This window comes from Peromyscus maniculatus, chromosome X, assembly GCF_049852395.1.
Source record: "Peromyscus maniculatus bairdii isolate BWxNUB_F1_BW_parent chromosome X, HU_Pman_BW_mat_3.1, whole genome shotgun sequence".
NCBI lineage: Eukaryota > Metazoa > Chordata > Mammalia > Rodentia > Cricetidae > Peromyscus > Peromyscus maniculatus.
In genome coordinates this window covers 43,534,345-43,559,314 of record NC_134875.1, presented here as the reverse complement: position 1 = coordinate 43,559,314, position 24,970 = coordinate 43,534,345, and the positions used below count along the sequence as shown (strand labels likewise).

At 42.7% G+C, this 24,970-nt stretch overlaps 1 protein-coding gene across 1 annotated transcript; it reads right to left on the bottom strand.

Moving 5' to 3' along the window:
- Positions 1-22,870: 22,870 nt before the first annotated feature.
- LOC143271060 (rhox homeobox family member 1-like) lies at positions 22,871-23,951 on the bottom strand. Its single transcript, XM_076562932.1, has 2 exons — positions 23,626-23,951; positions 22,871-22,943 (listed from the first exon to the last, which is right to left on the bottom strand). Exons 1-2 carry the CDS (start codon positions 23,949-23,951, stop codon positions 22,871-22,873), a joined length of 399 nt encoding a protein of 132 aa, XP_076419047.1.
- Positions 23,952-24,970: the final 1,019 nt, after the last annotated feature.

Genomic DNA, 24,970 nt, shown 5'->3' with positions numbered 1-24,970 from the left:
CATTGATTTTGCCAATTACAAATAGTCTAGATATTATAACTGTAATTCTTGTTTGATAACTGTTCTATTATATGCAATTTTACTATGTGAAAGTTGAAGCTTTCCTTTGTTATTAGCTAGAAAAGGGGAAGTGCTGTGGGATGTCTTTCTGTATGTTGTGAATATGTGTTGTTCTGATTGGTTGATAAATAAAGCTGCATTGGCCTATGGCAGGGCAGGGTGGAGCCAGGTAGGAAAATCCAAGTGAGATAGGGAAAGGAAAAAGGAGGGGCAGGAGAGACACTATCTTGCCGACTAGAGAGCAGCATGTAATGGCACACAGGTAAAGCCATGGAACACATGACAACATATTGATTAATAGAAATGGGCTGATTTTAGTTCTAAGAGCAAGCTAGTAAGAAGCTTGAGCCATCACCATGCAGTTCACAATTAATATAAGCCTCTGCAAGTTTACTTGGTTCTGAGTAGCTGTGGGACCAGGAAGGACACAGGAAAACTTCAGGCTACACACCTCTCTGTCAGAACTCACATCTCTGTACTATCAAATGAAATCCTTTTGGAATAAAGCAACAAATCACTGCCTTCTACCACCCCAAAGGCTAAGAATCTTATTAAATGATAATTATTGAGCCTATAATAGATTTTACCTAGCTTGCTTCAATCTCCCATACTTGATGCTCCCATCAATAGAACTGGGGCAGAGAAAGAGAGAGAGAGACAGAGAGAGAGAGTCAGAGAGAGAGAGAGAGAGAGACAGAGAGAGAGAGCACAGGGCAGTGGTGGCACATGCCTTTAGAAATGCATCAACAATAGTTATGCAATGAGCACTGAATTCTTTTTCTATGTCCTATCTTATATCAATTGTTCTGGGTGTGCTAACAAGCACATATTCATAATCCTATATTGTTAATGCATCCAAAAGGTTTTGAAAACCCTAATTCAATATATTGCAAGTCTATCATAGGATTTTATCATTTCTGGTTTTTCTAATAGAATTTATTGCCAGGTGGTCTTGGCTCACTTCTTTAATCCTAGCACGTGGGAGCCAGAGGCAGGCAGATCTCTGTGTTTGAGGACAGCTTGGTCTACAGAGCTGGTTCTAGCACAGCCAGGTCTACATGTTGAAACCCTGACTTGAAAAAACAAGAGAGAGAGAGAGAGAGAGAGAGAGAGAGAGAGAGAGAGAGAGAGAGAGAAGTAAATTTAATACCAAATAGGAGAGGAAAAAGACCACCAACCCAAGTCATCATTGCCAAATTAATTAAAGCAAGCTTTTTTATTTTTATTTGTGCACATGGGCTGCCCTCCCCTAAGTTGGAGTTCAAGAGGTCAACAATGGACATGAGGAAGACAAAGTTTTTGTAGCTGCGAGGTAGGGGCTTTCCAAAAGGGTAGATCAGGTGGACAAAGTAGGTGGGGTTACAGGAACAGAACAAAAGCATAACAAGTTAATCAAAACAGTCTCCTCAAACAAAGACATAGTTGCAAGGTGGGCATAACAATTTAGTTATAGCAACAGGTAGTCATAACAACCTTTTGAAACAAAGATATGGTTGTCTTTTCTTGGCGCATTCCCTACAGAACCATGTGTAGGTATGGTTACAGGTAAGATATAGCCCAATCCTTGAGAAGCAAAGGTTTAATCATAAATAGGAATGAACAGAGTTTGTCTTTATTATAAGATGATCTGTAAATCTAAGATGGAGGAAGGCTGAGTCATAAGTAGCCCAGGCTATTCCCAAATTTGCTATGTATCCAAGGATGATCGTGAATTTCTGATCTTCCTAACTCCACCCCCTATGTGCTGGGGTTATATTCATGCACCACCATGCTTGATTTTTGTGGTGCTGGGAATCAAATCCAGGATTTCCTGCATACTTGGTAAGTAATCTACCAAATGAGCTATCTCTTCGCAAAAGCTGTTCTTGCATTGACAGGGGAAGTCCTGGCTTGAACATTGTACTCAATTATAATTTCTAGCAGGCTATAAACTGCTGTGGAACAATCTCTGTACACTGTAAATATGTATTGCTCTCATTGTCAATAAAAAGCTGATTGGCTGATAGCTAGACAGGATTTTTGGGCAGAGAGTGCTATGATGGAGAAGGGCTGAGTCTGAGTGTCGTTGTCAAGATACAGATGGAGCAGGACATGGAGGAAATGAGGTAACAAGCCATGAGCCATATGGCAGCACATAGATGACTAGAAATGGGTTAATTTAAGTTCCAAGGCCTAGTTTCTGTGTGAGATTTTTTGTGGGGTGGGGGAACTGGCTGTACAAACTAAAGTCTGACTACAATAGACAGACACAGGTCCTCCTAGTAACTTTCTAAAACATGATGTGTTATCCATATTCTTCTTTGATTCAGGCAGTCAAACCGTTGGAGCAAAAAGAGTATTCATCCTGATCCAATCAAATGCTGAGCCATATGTAGTTCCTTAACTGACATAGTGAAATAATAAGGAAATGTAAAGATATAGGGGCTAATGTAGAGATGTAGGGACTGGGGTATATATTAAGCTTGAGGTTCAGTTCTCAGCACATTCACCCAGAATAGGATGCAAATATTTAATGATATACAAATATGTTGTCAATATTTTTATAAAATGAACAGAATAACTTACAGAGCCACTTGGATGAGATACTTGAATTAAACTATTCCTCACTTGCTTGGCCTGGTGGTGCAGACTTATAACTCTGGCTACTCTGGAGATAAAGGCTGGAGGGGAGGAAGTTCAAAGCTGGCTTGGGCAACTTAGCCAGACCCTGTCTCAAAACAAATTTTTGATTAAAAAGAGCTAGGGATGTAGTTCAGCCAGCTCAGGCTACAGTGTGAGTCCTTGTTTCAGAAACAACAAAATGAAAACATGGTGTGGTCTGAGTGTTTTTTTAAACATTCATCAGTCAATGGACATATGGGTTGTTTCACACTTGAGGTCATGTGAAAAATGGAATCAGGAACATTCATGGAAGAAATTTTTAGTAGAATGGGCTGCTTTCAACCAAATAGGAGAAGGACAATTTGAGTGGAGGTACAGGACGATCAGATAGAAAGAGGAAATCAGGGGTACAGGGTAGAGTGCGGGGAGGCGGAATGAACAAAGTAAAATGAGACACATCTGTAAAAATGTCATTTCAACAATAATGAAAGGCAACATTTAGTCTGCTAATTAAAAAAATCAACACTAAGAGGTGGTAGAACACATATTTAGTTCCAGTACTTAGGCAGATGCAGGTAGATCTCTGGGTTTGAGGCCAGTCTGATTCTACAGAGTGAGGTCCAGGACAGCCAGGGGTACACAGAGAAACCCTGTCTCTAAAAAAATAAAACAACAAAAACAAAAAAAAAAAAACCTTTAACAAGCACAGAGCACACATAAGAAAGAATTATTTCTTTTGGTTTCTTGGCTCTGTAGTAGAGCACAGGTGCCATGAAGACAGGAAGGGGAAATGGGGGGAAACATAAGTGGGGAGGTCAATGATGGGGTGGGGAGGGGTAATGTATAGGGTGGGAAATCCTGCAGGAGAGTGAATGGATAATGACTTCTTTGGTGTTTGAAAGAATCCATAGGCAGATCTATTTCTCATAGGCTTTCTTAAAAATGCATATAAAATATGTACATGTAGGTAATTGGAAATATTCCATCCTGGGGAACAAAGCCCTACCCTGGAAGCACAGGCATTAGGAGACAAAATCTGGTGACAGGTGTGTGAAACCTCCTTTGAGTTTTGTGGTTTGATGGTCCAAGAGATTTCCTCAGACAATATAAGCTGTTGCCATTGGTCTGGTTGCCTGCCAGAACTTGAAGACATGACCCTCCTGAAGAGCAACAACCACTGCTCTTCCAAAGGACCCAGGCACAGTTCCCAGCACTTCTATGGCAGCTCACAGCCATCTGTGTCTACAACTCCAGTTCCAAGGACTCCATTGTGCTCTCAGTTCCTCTTCTGTCCTCTGTGGGCACAAGGAATGCTTGTGGTACACACACAAACATGCAGGAAAAACACCCAAAGGGATGAGGTGCCACAACACTTTAATCCTTATTAAAACTTTTTTAAGCTTGTTTTTCCCGTAAATGCTAATTTCCCGTTACATGGTTCCCTCAGTCACCCTTTGTCTCACATAATGGAGCTAAAGATTTTCTCAGGAAGTAGAAAAGAAACCCTGGAGGCTTTCCCAGGTCCACAGCTCCCGCCCCTCTGAGACTCTGGGGCGAATCTAGGAGAGATCAGTTATCTGCTGGGCGGGGCCAGCACTCAGAGGGACAGGAGTTTCCTTCTCCTTCCTTTCCTACTTACCCTCAACTAAGAGCTGGGAGAGTGGGAAGGAGGCGCCCAGTGCATGCTCCTGGAGGTGGCAGCCCCCACAGAGGGCTGAGATCCGACCACAGGACGGCCAGGCCTAGACCACGTAAGATTCCTGCATTATCCCCACCTTCCTGGTAGCTTGAGCAATCTCTCTGGAGCCAGGGCCTCTCCCTTGACTGAGTGTGTGACCCTGAGCCTGGGAGCTATGGGAAATGGCGCTTGCTGGGACCCTGGGGCAGGTGGAAGAGACACCACGTGGGATGGCCTTTTTTATGCCTTTAGGGACCCTTGAGTATGTGCACTGGGTAACTTCCACAAAGCCTGGTGGAAGGGCTTCGTGGGGGACCCGGAATCAGGTCCCTGGTGTAGAGAAGGCTGTGGGAGGCCAGAAAGGGCTCAGGGACTTAGCACTAAACAGCCCCCCCCCCTGCATGTGCACAGCCAGTTAGGCGCGGTTGTTGTGGTGGTTTGAGATAATTAATCGCTAAAGTGTGGCCGCCCTGTGCAAGGCTGAGCTGGTTCCCCAAACTTAGGGCAAGAACGTTTGCTTTTGTGGATGTTTCAGAGGGAAAAAAATTACTAAAAACAGCTGCATTTCTGAGTGTGCTTTGGCAAGTTCTCACAAAATTTCAGGGGCTTTTTGTTGTTGATGTTGTTAGCAAGACTAGATTTCTTTGTGTAGCCCTGGCCGCCCCTAGAACTCACTCTGTAGACCTGGCTGTCCTCCAACTAAGAGATCCCTCTTCCTAAGTCTCCCACATGCTGGGATTAAAGTCATCCACCACCGGCCAGTCACATTTTCACTGGTCTAGACTCTAGAGTTTTGTGAACTGGAGAAGATATGAAATCAAGGTTATGAATACTTTACAGCACTGATTGCGGATACCAGGACCTTGCTCATGTGAGGAAAAGCACTCTGCCTACAACCACTTTTTCCCTGGATATTAAAGCAATAATGAAATTTAAATTTTAAATTTTTTAGAAAAAATACTTTCTGATACCAAAGTCTATAATAATACAATATGACTAAGAAGAGCAAGTCCTATTTAAAAAAAAAACAGGTCAAAATGCAAATTTTTTACAAATGAGAGCATTGACTGTATTTGTGGGTGTTCCTCTGTATTCTTGTATTTGTTGTTACTCATTGGAGCATAAGCCTCCAATGCAGCATTATTTAAAACTTAAAGTTTCTGAAGAGATTGATATCATAGTTCCTACTTATTTAGCACAATGAATATTATGTTCACATATAGCCATAGGAATTTTTTTCTTTGCTGTGTTTTTACTCAGATATAGGAATACTTAATCTTCCTCCTCTATCGTCTAGAATGATAATGAATGACCTAACACAAAAAAACAATACAAAAGAAGGTACCTCTCCATTTAGTTTCTGCATCCCTACAAGGTTTATCAAGGTTTAGTCGGTGAACCAGGCATAGAACTAGGAACTTCCTGTATGTAGCCATCGCTCTTTCTCAAGTTTGTGTATACTCCAAGGTGATTTGATACCGGAATAGATTTAGGTTTTCTTCCAGTATTATTTTTCAAACTGTCTTGTCCTCAACATCCTCCTGCTTTCATCACCCCATGCTAAGATAATAAGCCTCTTATAGCACATTCAGCACGGCACAATTATTTTTGAAGTTTACTTTATCTTTTAAATTTCTCTGTGTGTGTATGACTGTGTATGTGTGTGTATACAAAGTGTGTATGTGCAGTGCATGAGGCACAGTATACACGGTGGTCAGAACAAATATTAACAGTTAGTTTTCATTTTTAAACTTGTCTGAAACAGGGTCTCTCTTATTTTTGTGTTCTCAACGCACACAGTAGTGGACCTAGAATTTTTGGCTTTATTCTGCTCGCTTCTTTAATTTCTATCTACCTAAACAAAGGTAGAACGACAGGGACGCTATGGTTTGCAGAGGGTCTAGACACAGGTTTTCAGGCTCACTGAAGGAAATGCTTTTACCTGAGACACCTCTGTGATCTTACAATTCTTCTTCCATGAATGTTATACCTTTTTATGTCGACAACTATTTTAAGTAAATTTTTAAATCAAGGAAATTACTCCTTGTTTATATCCATTATAAGCAAAGATATGGAGTGGGGTTCAAATGTCATTTGACACTATATGTTTCAGGATAGCATAATTAACCTACTCATATGATATATATATATTCTATATACATTGAAAATAAAAATATATGATATATATCAGTGCTGTATATAGAAAACATGTATGTAAACTAAAATATTCTCTCAGAAGAATTGCTGTCGCTGTACCATGGAGAATCCAGACCCTCTAGGCTGCATATGGGCTGATGTAGGGAATTTCTTACACCCTACCTCACCATGTGAAAAAGTCCAAATGGCTACCCAGGAATTATAGGTGGAGCCTTCCCAGAAACACACAAAAACTTCTGCAAACCACACACATACTGCCAAGTATCTGGGAGAGGTTCAATCCTGTTCAGGGCCATGTAGCAAGTGAGGACAGAAGTCTATCATGCATTTAACACCCTCCCTGCCATTCCCTCTCCTCTCTGGCTGCCAGGCTTTCACTCTGGCTTGTCTTTTGTTTCTTTAACAAATGGCTTTCCCCTTTAGCTGTGCTTCAAGTGGAATTTAGAGACTGGGATCTCTCAGAAAAGGTTCCACCTCCAGAGCCACATGCCAAGAACCATACAAGGACTCTGGGAAGCACCCCATCATCATCCTATGCAAGTTGGTTGTGTATACCCAGAGGGCCCAGAGCACAAGGCAGTGTGGTGGTTGAAGGTGAATTCCAGTAGAAGCATCCAGAGCAGGGTTTGTGCTCAGGGGTGCTCACAAAGAGGCCAGGCAGGACTTAGGTACCATGGGGCCCAGGATTCCTGGTCGCTGCTTCCCCTGACAAGCCTCCTCTCTAGGGTTCAGGACACACATGCAGGCCGCATACTCCTGTGTTCTCCTGCCTAGCTCACTTTGCCTTAAACCCAGGGAGAACTCCCAGGGTCAAATGTAGAAGATCCCCTTGTCCTGCACTCCCCTGTCCAGAGGTCATCTCAGCAGGAAGAATACATAGAGAAGGCTCTGAAATTAACAGAGGGCTCTATCTAGAGTCCAAGAACTGCTGAGAAAGCAGGTGCACTTGTGGGTGTGTGTGTGTGTGTTGGTTGTGTGTGTGTTTGGTGTTTGTGTGTGCCTGGGTTTATTGTGTTCTAGTCCTGTGAGGGCCCATAAGCAGTGTCTAAGAGGCAGAGTATATAAGGGTTTTATGGTCATCAGTCCAGTTTGAAAGAGAAGGACAGGTTGTCATGTAAGGGAAACCTTTTAGGGCTCCATCCTTCAGCTCCAGCTCAGGTGAGCACAAGGTTTGGAGTGGTGCATCCTGTGTGTGTTTTGGGGCTCAGGGCCGAGCTGGGGCATGGTGGATGAGAGCATTGTGTAGGAACCATCTGAAAAGTGGCAGGACTGTCCTTTGAAGTGGCCTGCCAGGCAGGTCTAGGACATCAGGGCCTCTACCCCCAACCCAAGCACCAGGAAGCTGCCTTTTTAGCCTCAGCAGATGTCTCCAGGAGCTTTGTAGAGAGGAAGATTTGGAAGATCATAGACAGGCTTGTCTCCAGGTGGCAGGGTGAGTGATTTTCTTCTAGGCTCCATCATGGAAGATGTCAGGAGTGTGGAGGTGGGCCTTTGTAGACTTTCAGTGCTCATTGATGCAAGGCTTCCTGTCGGGGAGTGCAAAGCATTTCCCGACTGAACATGGCCTAGCTACCCTGAAGACCAGGATTAGAGTGTACATAGGAAGGAGGGATAGAGAAAGACAGACATAGAGGTGGAATTGGAGGTAGAGGAAGATAGACAGATGATTGGGGGGACAAGGAGCCAGAGGGTAGCTGAGAAATTGAGAATCTGCATGTGGGATGTTGGGTGTTTTCATGTTTGTTAGTGTTTTTCTATGCAGTCTGGTCGGGAGACCCATTCTGTCTATGGACACTTGTTTCTCTTCCATGGATGTGGGTCCCTGGAGGGAATTTTGTGTGAGGATGCCTGGAATAGGGGTGGTTGTGTGCTGCAGGAATCCTGGTGTTTGTGTTAAGAGTCCCTCAGCTTCTATGTTGCCTGTCCTAGGTCCACTTGAATCTCTTGAAGAGCTGAGTGAGTCCTGTGTGTGCCTAGCCCTGCCACAGGTAGGTGGGTGTCCACAGAGGATATAGAGAGTTCCACGCCTTACAGGGTCTTGGGGATGTTAGAGAATAGAAAGAGATGTTTCCTGATGGTGTCTGGTAGTTGGTGTAGGGTAGGGTCGGGAGGGAGGAGATGAGGGGTGGGAGATGGAGGACTTTGCAGAGGAGAGGGATTGTGACAGAGCTGGAGGTAGGTCAGAATGGTTGCCTGGTGTTGCCTAGGAGACGGGTAAGGTGGGGTCTGCGGCCAGGTGTTGGTAGACTAGAGGGCAGGTGGGTGCAATGTTTCTTGTTTTCATGTGTGCTTGTCTCTACCTCAGGGACCTGGACGGCCTGCCTGTTGAGGGGAGGTTGTGGATGTCCCCGGCCCCTAGTGATCCCTGCGTAGGGTGATGTGGGGCAGCATCCACCTGAATGCACTTCACCAAGGAGGCTAAGGTTTTGGAAGGAAACCCTTCTCCTCTCCCATATCAATACCAGACCATGGTACCATGGAACATGGGACTCAGGCCCCCGACCCTGGAGTCCTGACCAGTGCACACAGCTGCCTGCCCTTTACCCTTGTGTCCACCCCAGAGTGGTCTTCTGCCTGGTGGGAAGCCCGTGCTGGGCCTAGGGTCCCATTGAGTTGGGTGGAGTCTTGTAGACAGCTGCTGGATCTCTGAAAGCTGGTGTGTGTGTGTGTGTGTGTGTGTGTGTGTGTGTGTGTGTGTGTGTGTGTGTTAGGGGTGAGGGCCATTCTACGGCAGGGATACAGCTGTGAGAATACCCTGTTTTGGCTGCTAGGGGGCGACGCTCAGCCCCTGGTCCCCAAATCCTTGAGTATGTTTCTGAGGCTCCTCCCCTAGAGTCCAGATTGGCATGTGCTTTGTGTAGGATTCCCTTAGGGTCTGGTGTGGGCTCTCCAGTGCTTGTACTCCCACATGCAAACACTCCGCACTTGGGCCCCTCCATCACACACCTTGAAAATATTCTCTGACTCCTACCTATTTCCCACATCCTAAAGATAATATTTGAATGGACAGAGCCTTTCCTTAGTTAAACACTTCTGTGTTTATGCTGCGGGGGCTATCTAATCCAGACCTTGTGTGTGCACTATGCAAGAAATGTACCACTGAGCCACTCCCCTACAACACCAGCAATGCAGGCACATGGACAACAAGCAAACAAATTAGTCCTAAATAACTCCTTAAGATACACTGTTGCTTCTTTCCCTTCATAATTCAAATCCCACACATTCTTTCAAGTTCAGAGAAGTGTGATTTTTCTGTCTTTAAAGCAGGCAAAGTGGAAAATGAAGCACTCTTGCCTCATTCACTGCCACCTTCAGTTATATAAGTTCCTCCACTTCCCATGGGAAACAAATATGTATCTTGCTCTGATAGCCTTGATAGCTATGGCAATTTGGGTTTTCAAAAACGTCATGAATCTTAAACACCCTGTCCTAATTGCTCCGTAATAACATTCACATCTTTCAGATTACATGTTGACAATAGAGGTTTGGAAAATATGGCTATAATGTTCATAACCATGGATGACTGAGACTGCTGATTTTTCTGCCTCTCTGAAATCAAATATCTAGCAAAGTTTAAAATGTTGCCTCACTTGAGTATTGCTTGTGATTTCCAATCATCCTACTCCACCTTTGATGTTTTCCTCTTACCCAAGAGTTTCACAGCACTCAAGAAGCAGAAGCAGAAGGATCTCTGTGAGTTCAAGACCAACCTGGTCTACATGGCAAGGTCAAGGACAGCCATAGCTACATAGAAAGACCATGTCTTAAAACAGCAGAGTCTCAATTATGGCTTCTAATAGTTAATGAAATGTCTGGAACCCTCAACCTCAGAGCATACTGTTCATTCTTTCTATTTGCTTGGAAAAGTGTCTCCCTTAAGGATCCTGCATATTTGTTTTGTCTCCACTTTAAACAGAGTATTGAAATAGAGTTAGGAGATCCAAAGGTAGAATTATCCCGTTATTTTCTCCATTGCAACATTAATTAATCTTGAAATGAAAACACCAATTAATTTTTTAACTGAACCAAGTACTACGTGTATGCTATATGCTAAAATTTCAAAAAAATGACTTTCAAAGTTAAAGTTTACATCAAATTTCAATTACAATAATTTTTAGTTAATATAACTTGAATTTCTATGACACCAAAAATAATTTTTTTAATTTAAACATATTTTTTGAGAATTTTTTCCTCATTATCCTCCCTCCAACTCCCACCCTATCCCCCATTCCTTCTCAAATTATTGATTAAAATTGTTTAATATAACTTTTATAGACTATTACTGCTATACGTACATATATACATATCATCATCATCATCATCATCATCATCCTGAGTTTATTTAGTATTGCTTATATATTTATATGTTTAAGGTTGACCACTTGGTAATGAACAACCAATTAAGGGGCTCATTCCTGGGAAAACTGGCTACCCCTCTCCCCACAGCCATGGATTGACTAGGTCTTCATCTATGGGTAGGGCCTTGTGAAGTATTCTTTCTCCTCTGGGGTCTATGACCTCACCAGTAGTTGGCTAGGATTCCAGTACCAGGCATGAATTCCCTCCTGTTGAGCAGGCCTAAGTGCAATTAGAAACCTGAAGCTGTTGGCTCAGCCGAAGAGAGAAGTGCCACTATTGCACCATGGGAACTACTTTGTAGACTAGTCATTATGTCATTGTTGTGGTTTGTAGACTTGTAGCTGGGTAGGGCTATTGATCGCTATTCTCCTTTGGCAGCTTGCATAGCATCTTCACATATTGTTTTACCCCCAAATCTGTTTTCTTTTTGTTTTGTTTTGTTGTTTGTTTGTTTATTTGTTTGAGATAGGGTTTCTCTGTGCAACACTGGCTGTCCTGGAACTCATTCTGTAGACCAAGCTGGATTTGAATTCAGAGATCCACCTGCCTCTGCCTCTGGAGTGCTGGGATTAAAGGCACACACCACTATGCCTGGTTACATAACTCAAAATCTTATATGACCGTCTATAAGGAAAAAATAACTTATTGGAATGCGATAATTTATATATGAAAACTAAAGTAGCTGAATGGCAAAAAAAATTGTCTTAATATTCGGTGTTTCATCTAGATTTAAGATATAACTATATTTTTAGCCTGATGGTACAATTCTGAATTAAGATTTGTATAATTAAATAAAATTTAAGAAGGTGGTTAATTGAAATATGTGATAACATAATTTTTCATTGCAGTTCACAAAGTATCAAGTAGCACTTTAATTAAAATTATATTTAATTTATTTCTATGACAATTACATTTTCTATTATATCCATTTCTGTGGTGTTTTTACAGGTGAGAAATATTGCATTAATATATTTTAAAAGATAATTGTATTTGAATAGTTGTATGGTAATAAATGAATAAGTACTATCCATATGCCTGGGATTTTTTTTAAAATCTGAACTTGGATTTTTTCTAAATGTCCTAGAAATGTTAATTATTAGGATTTTAAAGTCCTCCTTACAAACATTTTCTTATGGAAATATGTACTTGCTCCTCACAACTGGCAGAATATCATCAAATATTTCTTCAATATCTACCCTAATGTGTTCTCCTAGGAGGAATCAGTGCTGTAGATTAGAGCTCAAGTTCCAGGAATAATACAAAAGTCCCTGTTTCAACTCTTTACACATGCACATAGAAAGAAGGGGAACTGCTTGATACTATAAAAGTTCTGGTTTTGCTTTTGTTTCTACAGGAGAAGAAAAGCTATGTATACCATCAAAATCAATAAACGTTCAATTTGAACAAGAGAGATCTCTTAACTGGAAGCATGACCATCCAATTAAAATTAACTTATACCACTAACAAATGATTTTCATTTAATCAGATATAACTTGCCAAAAGGAAACCTCCTCAAAGTTAGGCTTGGGGAGAGGTTTTGGTTTTTGTCGTTCAGGATAATGAAAGCTAAGCAGTCTGAAGAACACTGGACAAATGAGACATCTAAAGAAAAAGGACAAATCATCCAGAATAAATGTCCCAAGAAATAGAATAAATTGACCTATTGGTATATCACATATAAAATTTCGTAAGTCTTCCTAAATGTTTGTTTCTGCTGTTTTCTACAGACACTTAATACAAATGGTTTTTATGTAGTCCCAGTTCAATCAACAATGAAATCTGGCTTTAGAGTTGGGGAATGGCTCTTTCCTTCTCTAAACCCAAGCATGCTTGTTAAAAGAAAATGCAATATCTCTGTATCATGTCAGAAGAGTCATCTGATATGGGAAAGAAGAAAACCAAAATTAAGGGACTATTCTATTGCCACTAATCTCAATTCTTTGGTTCTATTTTGACTTTTTAAAACTTTTTTTTAAGATATGAATTTTATATCAAAATTTATAAGATTTATATATACATATATATTTTAAACATTTGTTATGATATTAATGTCATACAGAGTACCAATTCTAGAAAAAAAGGCTTCATCTAGATGCCTGTACATGTTTTCGTGTTTGAGTCTCTATCAGTTTTCTGCAGGGAATCATGACCATGTCTAACAATAACTTTGAAGATTCCAAAAAGATGATGAGGCCCCACAATGAGGATTCCACATAGTCAATAATAATACCACCAAGCTGACAAATATCACCTAAAGATCAGCTTTGGCCTACAAACTGCTTAGGACAATTCCAAGATGGCTAGCTGAGATGATCCAGCCTCACAGACTATTTGAGTAAGAACTTGAGATAAGCCCTACACTTTTGCGTTATGCAGAGACCACACAACAAATGATACAGCTACCTCTCCAAGGATCCCCTAAAGATGCCTTTGTCCCCAAAAAGCAGGGACTAATGTTAAGAACTCGACACCCACATTTCCAAGAGGCAGGGTGGATGGTGTTTGGTCTTTCAATGGGTTTTGGATAATTGTCATTGTTTAGGATGGTTGGTTACAAGTTGTTAATTGCTAGTGGTCAGGAAAAAAGTTAAACAAAGGAAATTAGATTTATGGTTCTTGTTTGAAAGAAAAAGGAAGAAAAAGATAAAGATGATATAGATAAGAGGTAGATTATTGAATCTACTCTGAAAAGAAAAAGAGGATATAGATAAAAGGTAGATTATTGAATCTACTTTTAAAAGGCAACTACTAGTTTTAAACAATTTACATTGGATTGGATTTTTATATATCATATACAAAGTATGTATATTGATACCAGTTTGAGATTGTTCAAGATATTGTACCTATACAGTTCATTTTAAATGTAATGCAATTTGCTAATCCTTGAAAGTTATTATTAACAAATATTAGGACATGAAGAAATGAAAGTTAGTAGTTAGTCATTAAAATTGAACTTGTAGTCATATTAGGTATGTTTTCAAGGTCAAGCAGAGATATATTGTAGATATACAGGTCATTTTCAACCCTTTCAGAGATCTACAGTATATGGCATTTAAGATGTTTTAATAACAAAGTTTGTTTTTCTTTTTTTTTTCTGACTATGAGACATGTCTACTCCTGGCAGCACTAATGTACTTTAGATAAGATATGGGCACTGAAGAATCTCCACATGGAATTTACTTTCACTGTGGCAAAAGTTAGCCACTGGGCAAGAAAATGCCCTTGAATTGACTGCTGGCAGTATGTTGTCCAAAATGGACAAGCAGGACATAAAACAAAGGAATGCCAATCCTTGCCAAGAAAAGTGTGGTTGCAGTTGTGGCAACAGGAGTCCTCTGAGGCCAAGGCAATATGGCACCATCACTGAAGTGGCTTTGCAATCTGGAAAAGGTACAGTGCCCCTTCCTACAAAGGCAGCTGAACAGGTAGTGGGCTGATAGCTTCGGGTGTGCAGTGGAACAGTAGATGAAACAGTTACTCTTGGCGGAGTAACTAGGCTGACAGAGTCTGACCTCTCAATAGTAGACTGGCATTTAATAAAGGAGGTGAAGCCACCCTTAAACTAAGAAGAATGGGAAGCTGAATTATAGGTGAAATTAAGAATTTGGAATTTGCCCCACGTTGGGCGCCAGATATTGGTGAAATTATTATGGCCACTCCACGTAGTTAAAAGAAAGATTTATTTAGTGGGTAACTTCCCAAAAAGGGAAAGGTAGATTGTGGTGTCTGGGGAAGGTGTATGGAAATCCAGCGGTGTTCTCTGGAGCTCTGCTCGGTCAACCTCCACTGTCTAGGGTCCAGGAACAGAGAGAGCACGCTGGCCCATTCAGAACTCGGGTATCTCTGCGCCTCCCTTGGCCCCGCCTTGTAGGCATGGCAGTTGCCGAAGCCTCAATAGGGGTTGGAATTTCCAGATCAAAGCTGGAATGGCTACCCACTACACTGAATTCCAAAAATACCAGACATTTCCAGAATTTAAAATCCTGAATCATGACATGACACTGGCAGCATCCAAGTTTATCTGGTACATGAAATACTCGCACTGAATGTGTGGTTGAGCTGTAGGCCTTGCATACATCCTGCTTCACAAATGAGTCTGTCAGATCTGCTAAGCCTATAGGTCGAAGATGATGCCCCAACATTGCAGAGAAACTCTGGTGACTGTCCAGGAAGCTGGCTGCTTCTGTCAACTCACATTCTTTGGAAGTCACTTGTTGGTACTTTCTGTTTTGCTAGGTAATATTATTTCCTTCTCTGGTGTCTGAGGGAGTTGAAGATCAGATAGTTGTAGTTACAGTTTTCTTGTTAAGAAATTCAGAAAAGCAACTCACTAAGAGGTGTTAAGTGTGTAACATTGAAAGGCATCATAAGATAGTTTTCTGTTGGTAATATAGGTTAGGAGAGAAAGTGAATTAGGTAAAACATTTTGGACTCACCATAATAGGATAGATAATGGAATATTTTCTCTAAATTTGTCAAATGCAAATAGAGTAGACATTGTTGATATATTTTTTGCATATATATTGTATATAGTTAATGTACTTATTGTATATAGCTTTTCTTCTATTAGTTATAACTTTATTTTATTAGACAAAAAAGGGGAAATGTGAAATTTTATTTGTGCTCTAATAAATAAAGCTTGCATAGAGATCAGAGGAAAAAGCCAGCCATTATAAGGAAACACAAAAGTTGGCAATATTAGAACATGCCTTTAATCCTATCTCTTGGGAAGCAGGGATCTGTCTGGATCTCAGTGATTTCAAGGCAATAACTGGGAACAGAGTCAGGTGTGGTGGCACATACCTTAAATTCCAACACTAGGTAACCACAGAGGTCTTGAGGTATATAAAGACAGAAAGTGATGGGCAGGAAGAGGAAGTGATGTAGCTGGACAGAGAGAGCAAATCAGATGGCAGAACAGCAAGGCATAGAGGCATGGGTACACAGGAAGTCTCCTTTTGGAAGCTTTGGAGTAGGCAAGGTGAGGTTAGTGTGTGGCTGCTCCTATTCCTCTGATCTCTCTCAGGTTTTTACCCCTATATCCGGCTCCATGTTTTCTATTAATAAGACCATTTAGAAATACAAACACAGCTGGGCGGTGGTGGCACACGCCTTTAATCCCAGCACTTGGGAGGCAGAGGCAGGTGGATCTCTGTGAGTTCGAGGCCAGCCTGGACTACCAAGTGAGTTCCAGGAAAAGGCGCAAAGCTACAAAGAGAAACCCTTTCTCAAAAAACCAAAAAAAAAAAAAAAAAAGAAAGAAAAAAAGAAATAAATACAAACACATGAACACAAACACATGGAAAAAAATTGGACGAATTATTAATCCTAACCCCCCCAAAAATTCTAAGAGCAGGGAAAACCTAGGGTATCTGTCAGGAAGAGGGGTACTGACCGTTCCCCACTCTTGATGGTGGTTAAATCAGGCACATATTATTTTTTTCAGAAAATGTGTCATATGCCTTATAATGTATTTTGTGTGTTTATAAAAGTTGACTACTTGGCTGTCCATGGGATTGTCAATGTAAATAAAGAGACAGAGACCCCGAGTCTGCAGCATGCTAATGCAGGAAGCTGGGGTCTTTATGGTGATGTGGAGCAACGGAAAGGCACTTGACATTTGTACTTGGGCCTCAGAGGACAGATTTCCCTCTCACTGACTACCACACAATTTCTAGGAGACCTCTGCATTATAACTTCAGAGGAGGAAGAGAGCAGAAGGCAAAGAAAGAAGCAGCTAAGAAAAAAGAAAATGGGATGGACAGTGTCAGCTCTATTTAGCTAAATTCTGAAGCCTGAGTTCCATATATCTTGGGACTGTGAATGAAATGCCTTGTTCACAGCTTCCTTAACCATGAAATGGGGAAAACACCAATGGCACAGGACAGGGATACCATCAGGGTTCATTGAGTTACTTGCAGAGTTTGACATCCTTTTATTTCAACTTCACAAACCAGTGTACCGGTAACTACAGTTTACTTCCCCTGAAAAGCATAATCTCAGCACTAGGACAGAGCTTCCAGAGCCTATGTCAGCATGGACGCCTCTGACTTCTGAATTACTGTAAATAGCACAATCAAGCTGCCTATAACAATCCAGTGCATCTCATCCTCAGCTCTAAACAGGATGTCTCTATCACATTCCTCCTTCAGGGCTCAGGGAACCCCAGAGAAGAGGAGGCAGGAAGAGTGTAAGAGCCAGGGGGGATGGAGGACACCAGGAGACCCTCCAAATGAACTGAGCAAAGCTCCTCTGAACTCTCGGAGACTGAGGCAGCAAGCACAGGGCCTGCATGGGTCTGCACCAGGTCTTCTGCATATATATTATTGCTTCCAGTTTAGTGTTTTCTATGGGATTCCTGAGTGTGTGAACAAATGGGTCTCTGATTCTTGTGTCTTCTCTTGGGCTCTTTTCCTCCTGTTTATTTTTGTGAATGATAACATTACATTTAAAGTTTAGATTTACTATGCTAGAGAGACCAAAGAGCAAAAAAATGCCTGGAACATGCAAGCCCCTAGCTTGTACAAGCTGTGCCCTAGGAGCTGACCCTCCCCCCATTTTTCTAACACATTGAAGACTGTCCTTAAATTGACTGATCCTGTAAAATCTGCTGTTCTAGCAAGATAATAGGTCATAGGACTAAATACTATTTCTGTTTTTGTAATCAAACTTGCTTACTATGCTCCATGACTGGGACAATTGCAAGACATATATGTTAAAATTAGACCATGCTTTCATGTAGACAGAATACATGTAATCTTGTGGTTTTGGCTTTATAAGCCTTGGATTAATATGACCAGGGGCTGCAATTGGAAGCGATCTCAGTTGCAGTCTTGGTGTCATGAGCAGCTGGCACCAGTATTTATTTAATAAAACCTCTTCTTATTAAAATTTATTCATGGTGACAGTGAATTTCTGAATGACCCCAGACTCACCATATTTTGTTCAGTTCTAACATGTTAGTTTTTGTTTTACTTATTATATTATTTATTTATTTATTTATTTATTTATTTATTTATTTTTCTTCGTTTGCTTGTTTAATTAATTATTTTGGGTTTTTCAAGACAAGGTTTCTCTCTGTATCCCTCGCAGTCTTGGAACTCACTATGTAGACCAGGCTGGCCTCGAAGTCACAGAGATCGATCGGCCTGCCTCTGCCTCTCAGGTGCTGGGATTAAAGGTGTGTACCATAACAGCTCGGCTATAGTTTATTTCATTATTACCCTTTAGAAACCTGTATGTTTTCACACACACACACACACACACACACACACACACACACACACACACACACACCTTTATTATTTCTTTGGGAATTTCACATCATGCACTCCAATTCTGCTCATTTCCCAGTCCCTTCATATCCTCCCTCCACTCTTGCAGTGTCCCTCCCCAAAAGAAAATAAAAGAAAGACCAAACTAAAATAACCAAACAACCAAACAAAAGACCCACATCTCTCCTCTGTCTTTCCTGCCTCTTCAACATCTCTTCATTCATTTGAGTGGCACTGGGATCCTTGGTGTGTCCTGCAGTATACCCTTTTGTTCAATCAGCCCCACCTGAAAATGAAAATTGCAATGAGTCATTGGTCTGGTTTAAGGCCTCTGGTTTCTGGTCCACCATCATCACTGGATCCTCACTGAAACTCCTCTCTGACATCCCACGGCTGCCCCTAGTCATGGAGATCTGCAGAACCAGTCCCTTCACATGCTCCAGCAGGTCCTAGATGGGGTAGATGGTGGGCCAATCCAAGGACCTGGATATGAACCTGGGTGGTAGTTGAGCTTGCCAGTCCTTGACAGAAGAGCTGCCCCCCTCGGGTGAGGGGTGGAATCAGCTCTCTTATGCTCATGGTATCAGGACCATCTCTCTCATGCCTGTGTTGAGGGGTGGGGCCAACTCTCATAAGTACAGGGGGCCAGCTCTCCATGCCCAAGCCATTGGGACCAGCTCTCCTGTGAGGGTCAGGATCAGCACTCTTGCTGAATTGTCTAGTGAGGAGCAGGGCCAGCTTTCCTCGGGCCAACACATGGCAGGGCTGGCTTAGCACTGCCCTTGGATTTCATCATGCATGGCCCCCTATGGTAATAAGGGCCACAGAAATCACCACAGACCCCAGTTACAGCAGGACTACAGATCCAGAGGTGGCCCTGCAGAGCATCTCAGGCCCAGATGTTACCATGTCCCCTGTGGCAGCTCAGGTCACTCAAAGCAGTTCAGCCCCAGCAGCAAGCAGCATGGCTCTCAGACACCAACATGATCTGAAGTGACTAACCAGACCCTGGGCATATACATGGCCCATGGTGACAAAAGATGACCCTAGACCGCAGCATGGCCTCTGAGGTGCCATGGCCCCAGGTGATAACACAGGCCAAACAGAGCAGCTTGGCCATGGGACAGCAACATGGTCTCAGGTGGCAGACCAGACCTCAGGCATCTTCATGCCCCTTTGTGGTAACAGGAGCCATAGACATCAACTCAGACCCTGGCTGCTGTAGGGACATGAACCCAGACATGGCCCTCAGAATCTACTTAGGCCCGAATGACACCTAGGCCCTGGGTGGTAGCATAGGCTACTCAGATCAGCATGGCTCTGGAGGCTTGGACAACAAGTCCACAGGTTGTGTCACAGACCCTGGGCATCCATGTGGTTTTGGTGGCAAAACACAGGACATGGACTTTAACACAGACCCTGGCTGTAGTAGGACATGGACCCAGGCACAGTCCCCTGCAGCAACATATCCTGGATGTCCCAAGGCCACAAGTGGCAGCACAGGACACTTATATTGGCATGGCACCAGAGGCAGCATTGTCCAGGGACACCAACACGATCCCAGGTGACAGCCCAGACCCTAGACACATGCATGGCTTTCAATGGTAGCAGGAGCCATGGACTCCAACATATAGACCCCAACTGCAGTAAGACCATGGACCCAGACATGGCTCTCAGGTGCAGCTCACTCCCTGATGTTACCATGGCACAGGGTAGCAGTATAGGCCACTTATATCAGTATAGCCCCTGAGGTGGAATGGTCCTTCGACAACTACCTGTCCACGGGTGGCAACCCAGACACTGGATATCCTGTGGCCTTTGTGGCAACATGGCCCATGGATGTCAACACAGACCCTGGCTACAGTAAGACCACGGACCCAAACATGGCCCTTTGCAGCAGCCTGGGCCCAGGTGTCATCACTTCCCTGGGTGACAATCAGGGCACCCACCTAAGCCGGCTCCTCACCACCTTTCCTTCTTCTGTTCCACCTCTTTCCACAGCACATGAGCCATTCTGCCCCACCTTTTCTCCCGTTTTTCCACCATACATTTGCTCATCATAATGGCACCCTCCTGCCTGTCAATGTCTTTAGTCAGCCCAGGCCATGCTTGAGGACCCAGGCTGGCCTTTGGGTGGCTTCCACCCACCTGAGCTGTTTTCTAGTGACAAACAGAAAGGTAGATATGTCCAGATGGACGGGTAAGTGGGGAGGAACTGGGAGGAGTAGGGGCAAGGGAAACCATAATCGGGATATATTATGTGACAAAAAAGTCCATTTTCATTGAAAGAAAAAAGAAAGAATTGTGACCCCTCCCCAAATAAAAAGTAATCATCACCATCAATACTTTCTGTGCCCACCTTCTCCGTAGATTCCTTATTTGCAGGGTTACTACTGAATCTCTTGCTCAAAGGATCAAGTAAGCCTGAATCAAGAAGACTTAACAGATCCACTGTTTCACAACTAACATGTGTAGGGAATAGTCATCTGTGCAAGTAATAATCATGCCTTAGAAATGTCACCCCCCAAAAAACAGAACTTGTCATTTTGTTTAAATGGCATTTCCTGAAGAGTGTACATCTATATACTACAAAACCCCAGAAAGCATATGAAATTAAATAACTTGGAAATTCATGATTTTATTGTTAACATGAGTGCTGAATTTTAGTTAAGCTGTTCATTGAGTACAGGTGTCACCAAATTTCCATCTTGCCCCTGAACATAGATTACACTCTGGGGATTGCCATCCCTTTCCTTAAGGAGAATGACTTTTTCAATACGAGGAGGTATGCTCTGTAATACGACAGACCTCTCTCTCTTCCTCTCTTCTGCTCTCCGATGGACAAACCATGTCTGAAATCAGAGGAAGACAGGATTGGATTTAGCATTGGCTTCCACCCCAGAGCCAAGAGATAAAAACCACTTTAAGACACATAACGCTTGCTTTCTATTCAGCTCATAAAAGCAAATATCAGCTGTGTGTCAACTTCTGCGATAGGCCATGATTCTGTCTTTTTCCAGCAGTATAAACACTTCAGTGTTTTCTTTTTTATTGGATGGAACGCTTAGCTTACGACTTGTTCCTTGATGTTACTTCAATATGTGGTAACTGGGTAAAGGAAAGTCTTGGTTCTGACATTTGACCATCAGCTGTAGAATACCCTCCTCACTAGTGATACATTCCTCTTGTATGGGCGGAGATTTTAGGTCACCAAATGTTAGCACATTTTAAAGGCCTATGGAGGGGAACAGCTTTCTGTTTGTAAAAGCAGTCTTCAGTATGAAGTAGTTAATCAACAGAAACAGGCATGGGAGATTTTCAGAAACAAAATAGCCTTCAAGGGTGCCAATGGGATTGTGGTGCTTGAAATTTCTGGAGAGTGAACAGGTGGTAGACAGAGATGGCCTGGACAATGGTTTGACATCACAGCCTCCAGGGTTTGTGAAAGTTGACTAACTTAACCTAAATGACATACAGGACACTGAAACCTTTGCCATCTCCAGGAGTTCAACAGAAAGGGTAACTTCCACCCACGGTAAATTTGAACAGTATATTCTTTCATGATATACAAAGTTCTTCAGTATCAGGTGAAGAATACTATCTCTGCTTCAGCTACATTTCCAGAATCCTGTCCAGCACAGAGGGCACACTAGGTCCTGCTGTGTCACCAGGACATCTAAAGCCCATCTTTCTTCAAAAGGCAAAGTGTAAGATGGTCCACAACAGTGTGGGGAAAGTAGTCATAAATCAGCTCTTCCTAAATATGGCCTAGCTATGGAAATACAGTCACAGTTATCTGTTAGATTTCACCATCCTCTCAGGCTCCTAGTGAATAAGAGTCCATTGTATTGGGAAGTTGTCAAACTGCACATTTGTGACTCCATGTACTTTCACTCCCTGCATATTATGTGGATGTATAGTCTAAAGAAGACCAACCAAAGGACCGGAAGCCCTACTACCATCATGATACCTCCAATATATCCCAGTGGTTGACTCATGTGGGCTCACATTAAGTCAGAGTTCCCTGTGTTTGATCCCTAAAGCCCATCTATTACATTTGTAATAGGAAAGGGGAATTCAAAAATGAGGCTTTGGGAAAGTCACACTGAAGAGTGTGCAAACAGGAGACCATGGGTGTTGTCTATTGTGTCCTGTTTCCACCTTCTCTCTGTAGCTGCAATGCATCAGCCTCTCTAGAGGTGTAGTGTATCATCCTCTCTAGAGCTGCAATGAATCATCCTCTCTAGAGCTGCAGTGCATCAGCCTCTAGAGCTGCATTGCCTCAACCTCTCTTGAGCTGCAGTAAATCATTCTATAGAGCTGCAGTGGATCAGCCTCTCTAGAGCTGCAGTGCATCAACCTCTCTAGAGCTGCAGTACAACATCCTCTCTAGAGCTGCAGTGCATCAACCTCTCTAGAGCTGCAGTGCAACATCCTCTTTAGAGCTGCAGTGCATCAACCTCTCTAGAGCTGCAGTGCATCAGCCTCTCTGGAAGTGCAGTGCATCAGGGGAGGGGCTTGGCCTGCCCCAACTGAATGTACCAGGCTTTGTTGACTCACAGTGGAGCCCTTACCCCCTATGAGGAGTGGATGTGGAAGTGGATGGGGGAGGTGAGGGCTGAGAGCAGGAGATGGGGAGGGAGAGGAAACTGTGGTTGGTATGTAAAATGAAAATATCTTAAATAAAAAAGTGCCTAGGACAAGGCTTCCCAAGACCTGAGGAAGGCTGTAGATTGACTGTTCAATGGCTTTGCTTGGATTTACTGACCTTCACTTTGACTTCAGGAATATTCAAAGCTTGTGCAAGTTCCTTCCTGTGGAAAGAAAACCACCAATGTTTAGTGTGCGTGTTTTACATGAAATGCAGAGTCATATATGATTACTACACTTTTTTAATATTGCTATCCTCCCTCACACCCACATTTAACTTTCATACTCAGAACTAGTCTCGCTTTTGAAATACTTTTACCTCTTAAAAAGTTTTTAAACAATACAGATGAATAATTTTAACACACTATTAAAAATTAAAAATAAATGTCAAAGTGTATGCTGAGCAAATTATACTCATTTAAAAAATAGCACCAGAGGAAGGGAAATGGAAACCGAAAGGAGTTGATAGATATGTACACAGTCCCTGAAAAGATGACGAGGTTACTGGTGAGGAGGTCACCCAACAAAGTGTAAATCCTTAACACTGGTGAACTTTACACTAGTGAGTATTTTGGCACACTATACTCATGTTTCTATATTTTACAGAAATTACAATATGACTCTAAATGAGTGTTGTTGACTATGTACACTTGTTTCAGGTCAACACTACACGCTAATACTGACTTTTACCCCTACACAAGGCACCCTCCTGTACCCACCACTGAGGGAGAAGACAGCAGTGGCTTAAGGAGGGATGATAGGAAACCAGGGCCTGGAAGAACAAAAGGACATCTCAACCTGAGACAACAGGGAGGTTGGGGATAGCTCCTGGTGCCAGACACATACCTTGCCAGCGCATCTGGGTACTGGGTTTCTTTGAACATTTTTTCCATTTCCTCCACCTGCCACAGTGTGAACTGCAATGTGGTTCGCCGTCGCCTTTGTGATGAACGGCGCCTCGGAATCCTAATCACAGCCTCAGCTGAGTTGTTCTGGCCCCCACGGAACAGGCGACCCTCGTTATTTAGTGCCGTTACGCAGCCCGCGTCACCTCCACTAGGGTTGCCACCCACCATCGCCAAGGCAGCCTCTAAGGTGGGGACCTGAGCCATCTCCTCACCATTTTCATTTCTCACAATGTATATATATCGCCAATAGAGCTTGCGGGCCATGACTAGTAGAGGGCCGAAGCCACAGAGAGAAGTGGGGCCCCAGGAATGCCCACACTCGAGGCCTATTGTTCGGTCAGTCTCTACTACTGACGGGGTGTCAAGGAATGGGTGACGTCAATGTGTCCTTCTGCGCATGCTCAACACTTCTCCATGTTCCTCCTGGTTGACATCCACATGCTCCTCTCCAGATGAGCACTATAGGCTTTTCCCTCCCTGACTGACTGCTCTGGGCTTTTTGAACTCCTGCTGAAGTAGGTGGTATTTGCTTTGGTGCACAAATGCTGGGTGTGGCCCAAAGATGAGGAACTGAGGGAGCCACCGTGAACAGGCTTTTGAAAAGGTCCTGGGAAGTTAAACCTTATTTCTAGGGTATGTGTGCAGAATGAGTTTTAGCTTGTGGCTGTGCACATGCGCACGCTGCCTGTTCCTCCTAGGTTGTAGAGATGACACTGAAGGGTGAATTGTGTAGCATTGCAAGATAATTGGGGAAGAGAGATGGGAGAAAGGTGGGAACACACACTGACCACAGGATCCTTGCGTGAACATGTAGAAAATTTCTGTGGACCTCACCCTCCACCTACTACTGCTGCTCAGAGAATGGGCTTAGAACTAACTGGACATGATCAGCTTAGTGGCTGCTAGTACAGGAGTCCCTGGTAGTACATTGAAGGCTAGTTAGCCATTCTTCTTCAAGCTCAGCATCAAGGTCTTGGGACTGAGTTTGAATATAATTCTAGTTAATGGCACTGTCGAAAACCAAACAAAAGACACTCCCTCCCCTCAAAAGAAAAAAATGATCTGCTTAAGAAATAATTACCTCAGATTATAATAATTTTATAATCTCTTAAATTCCACATATAATATTTGCCTCAGTTCTTATCACTGAGGATGTCGATGCAGTCCCTTATTCTGTTGGATGGAAGGTAAATACATAAATATTCAGGAAGTGTTTAAAACAATATTTGGCATGTGACATAGGGCATATGACAGCTTTTCAGAGAAATAATAGGTGCCTGAGT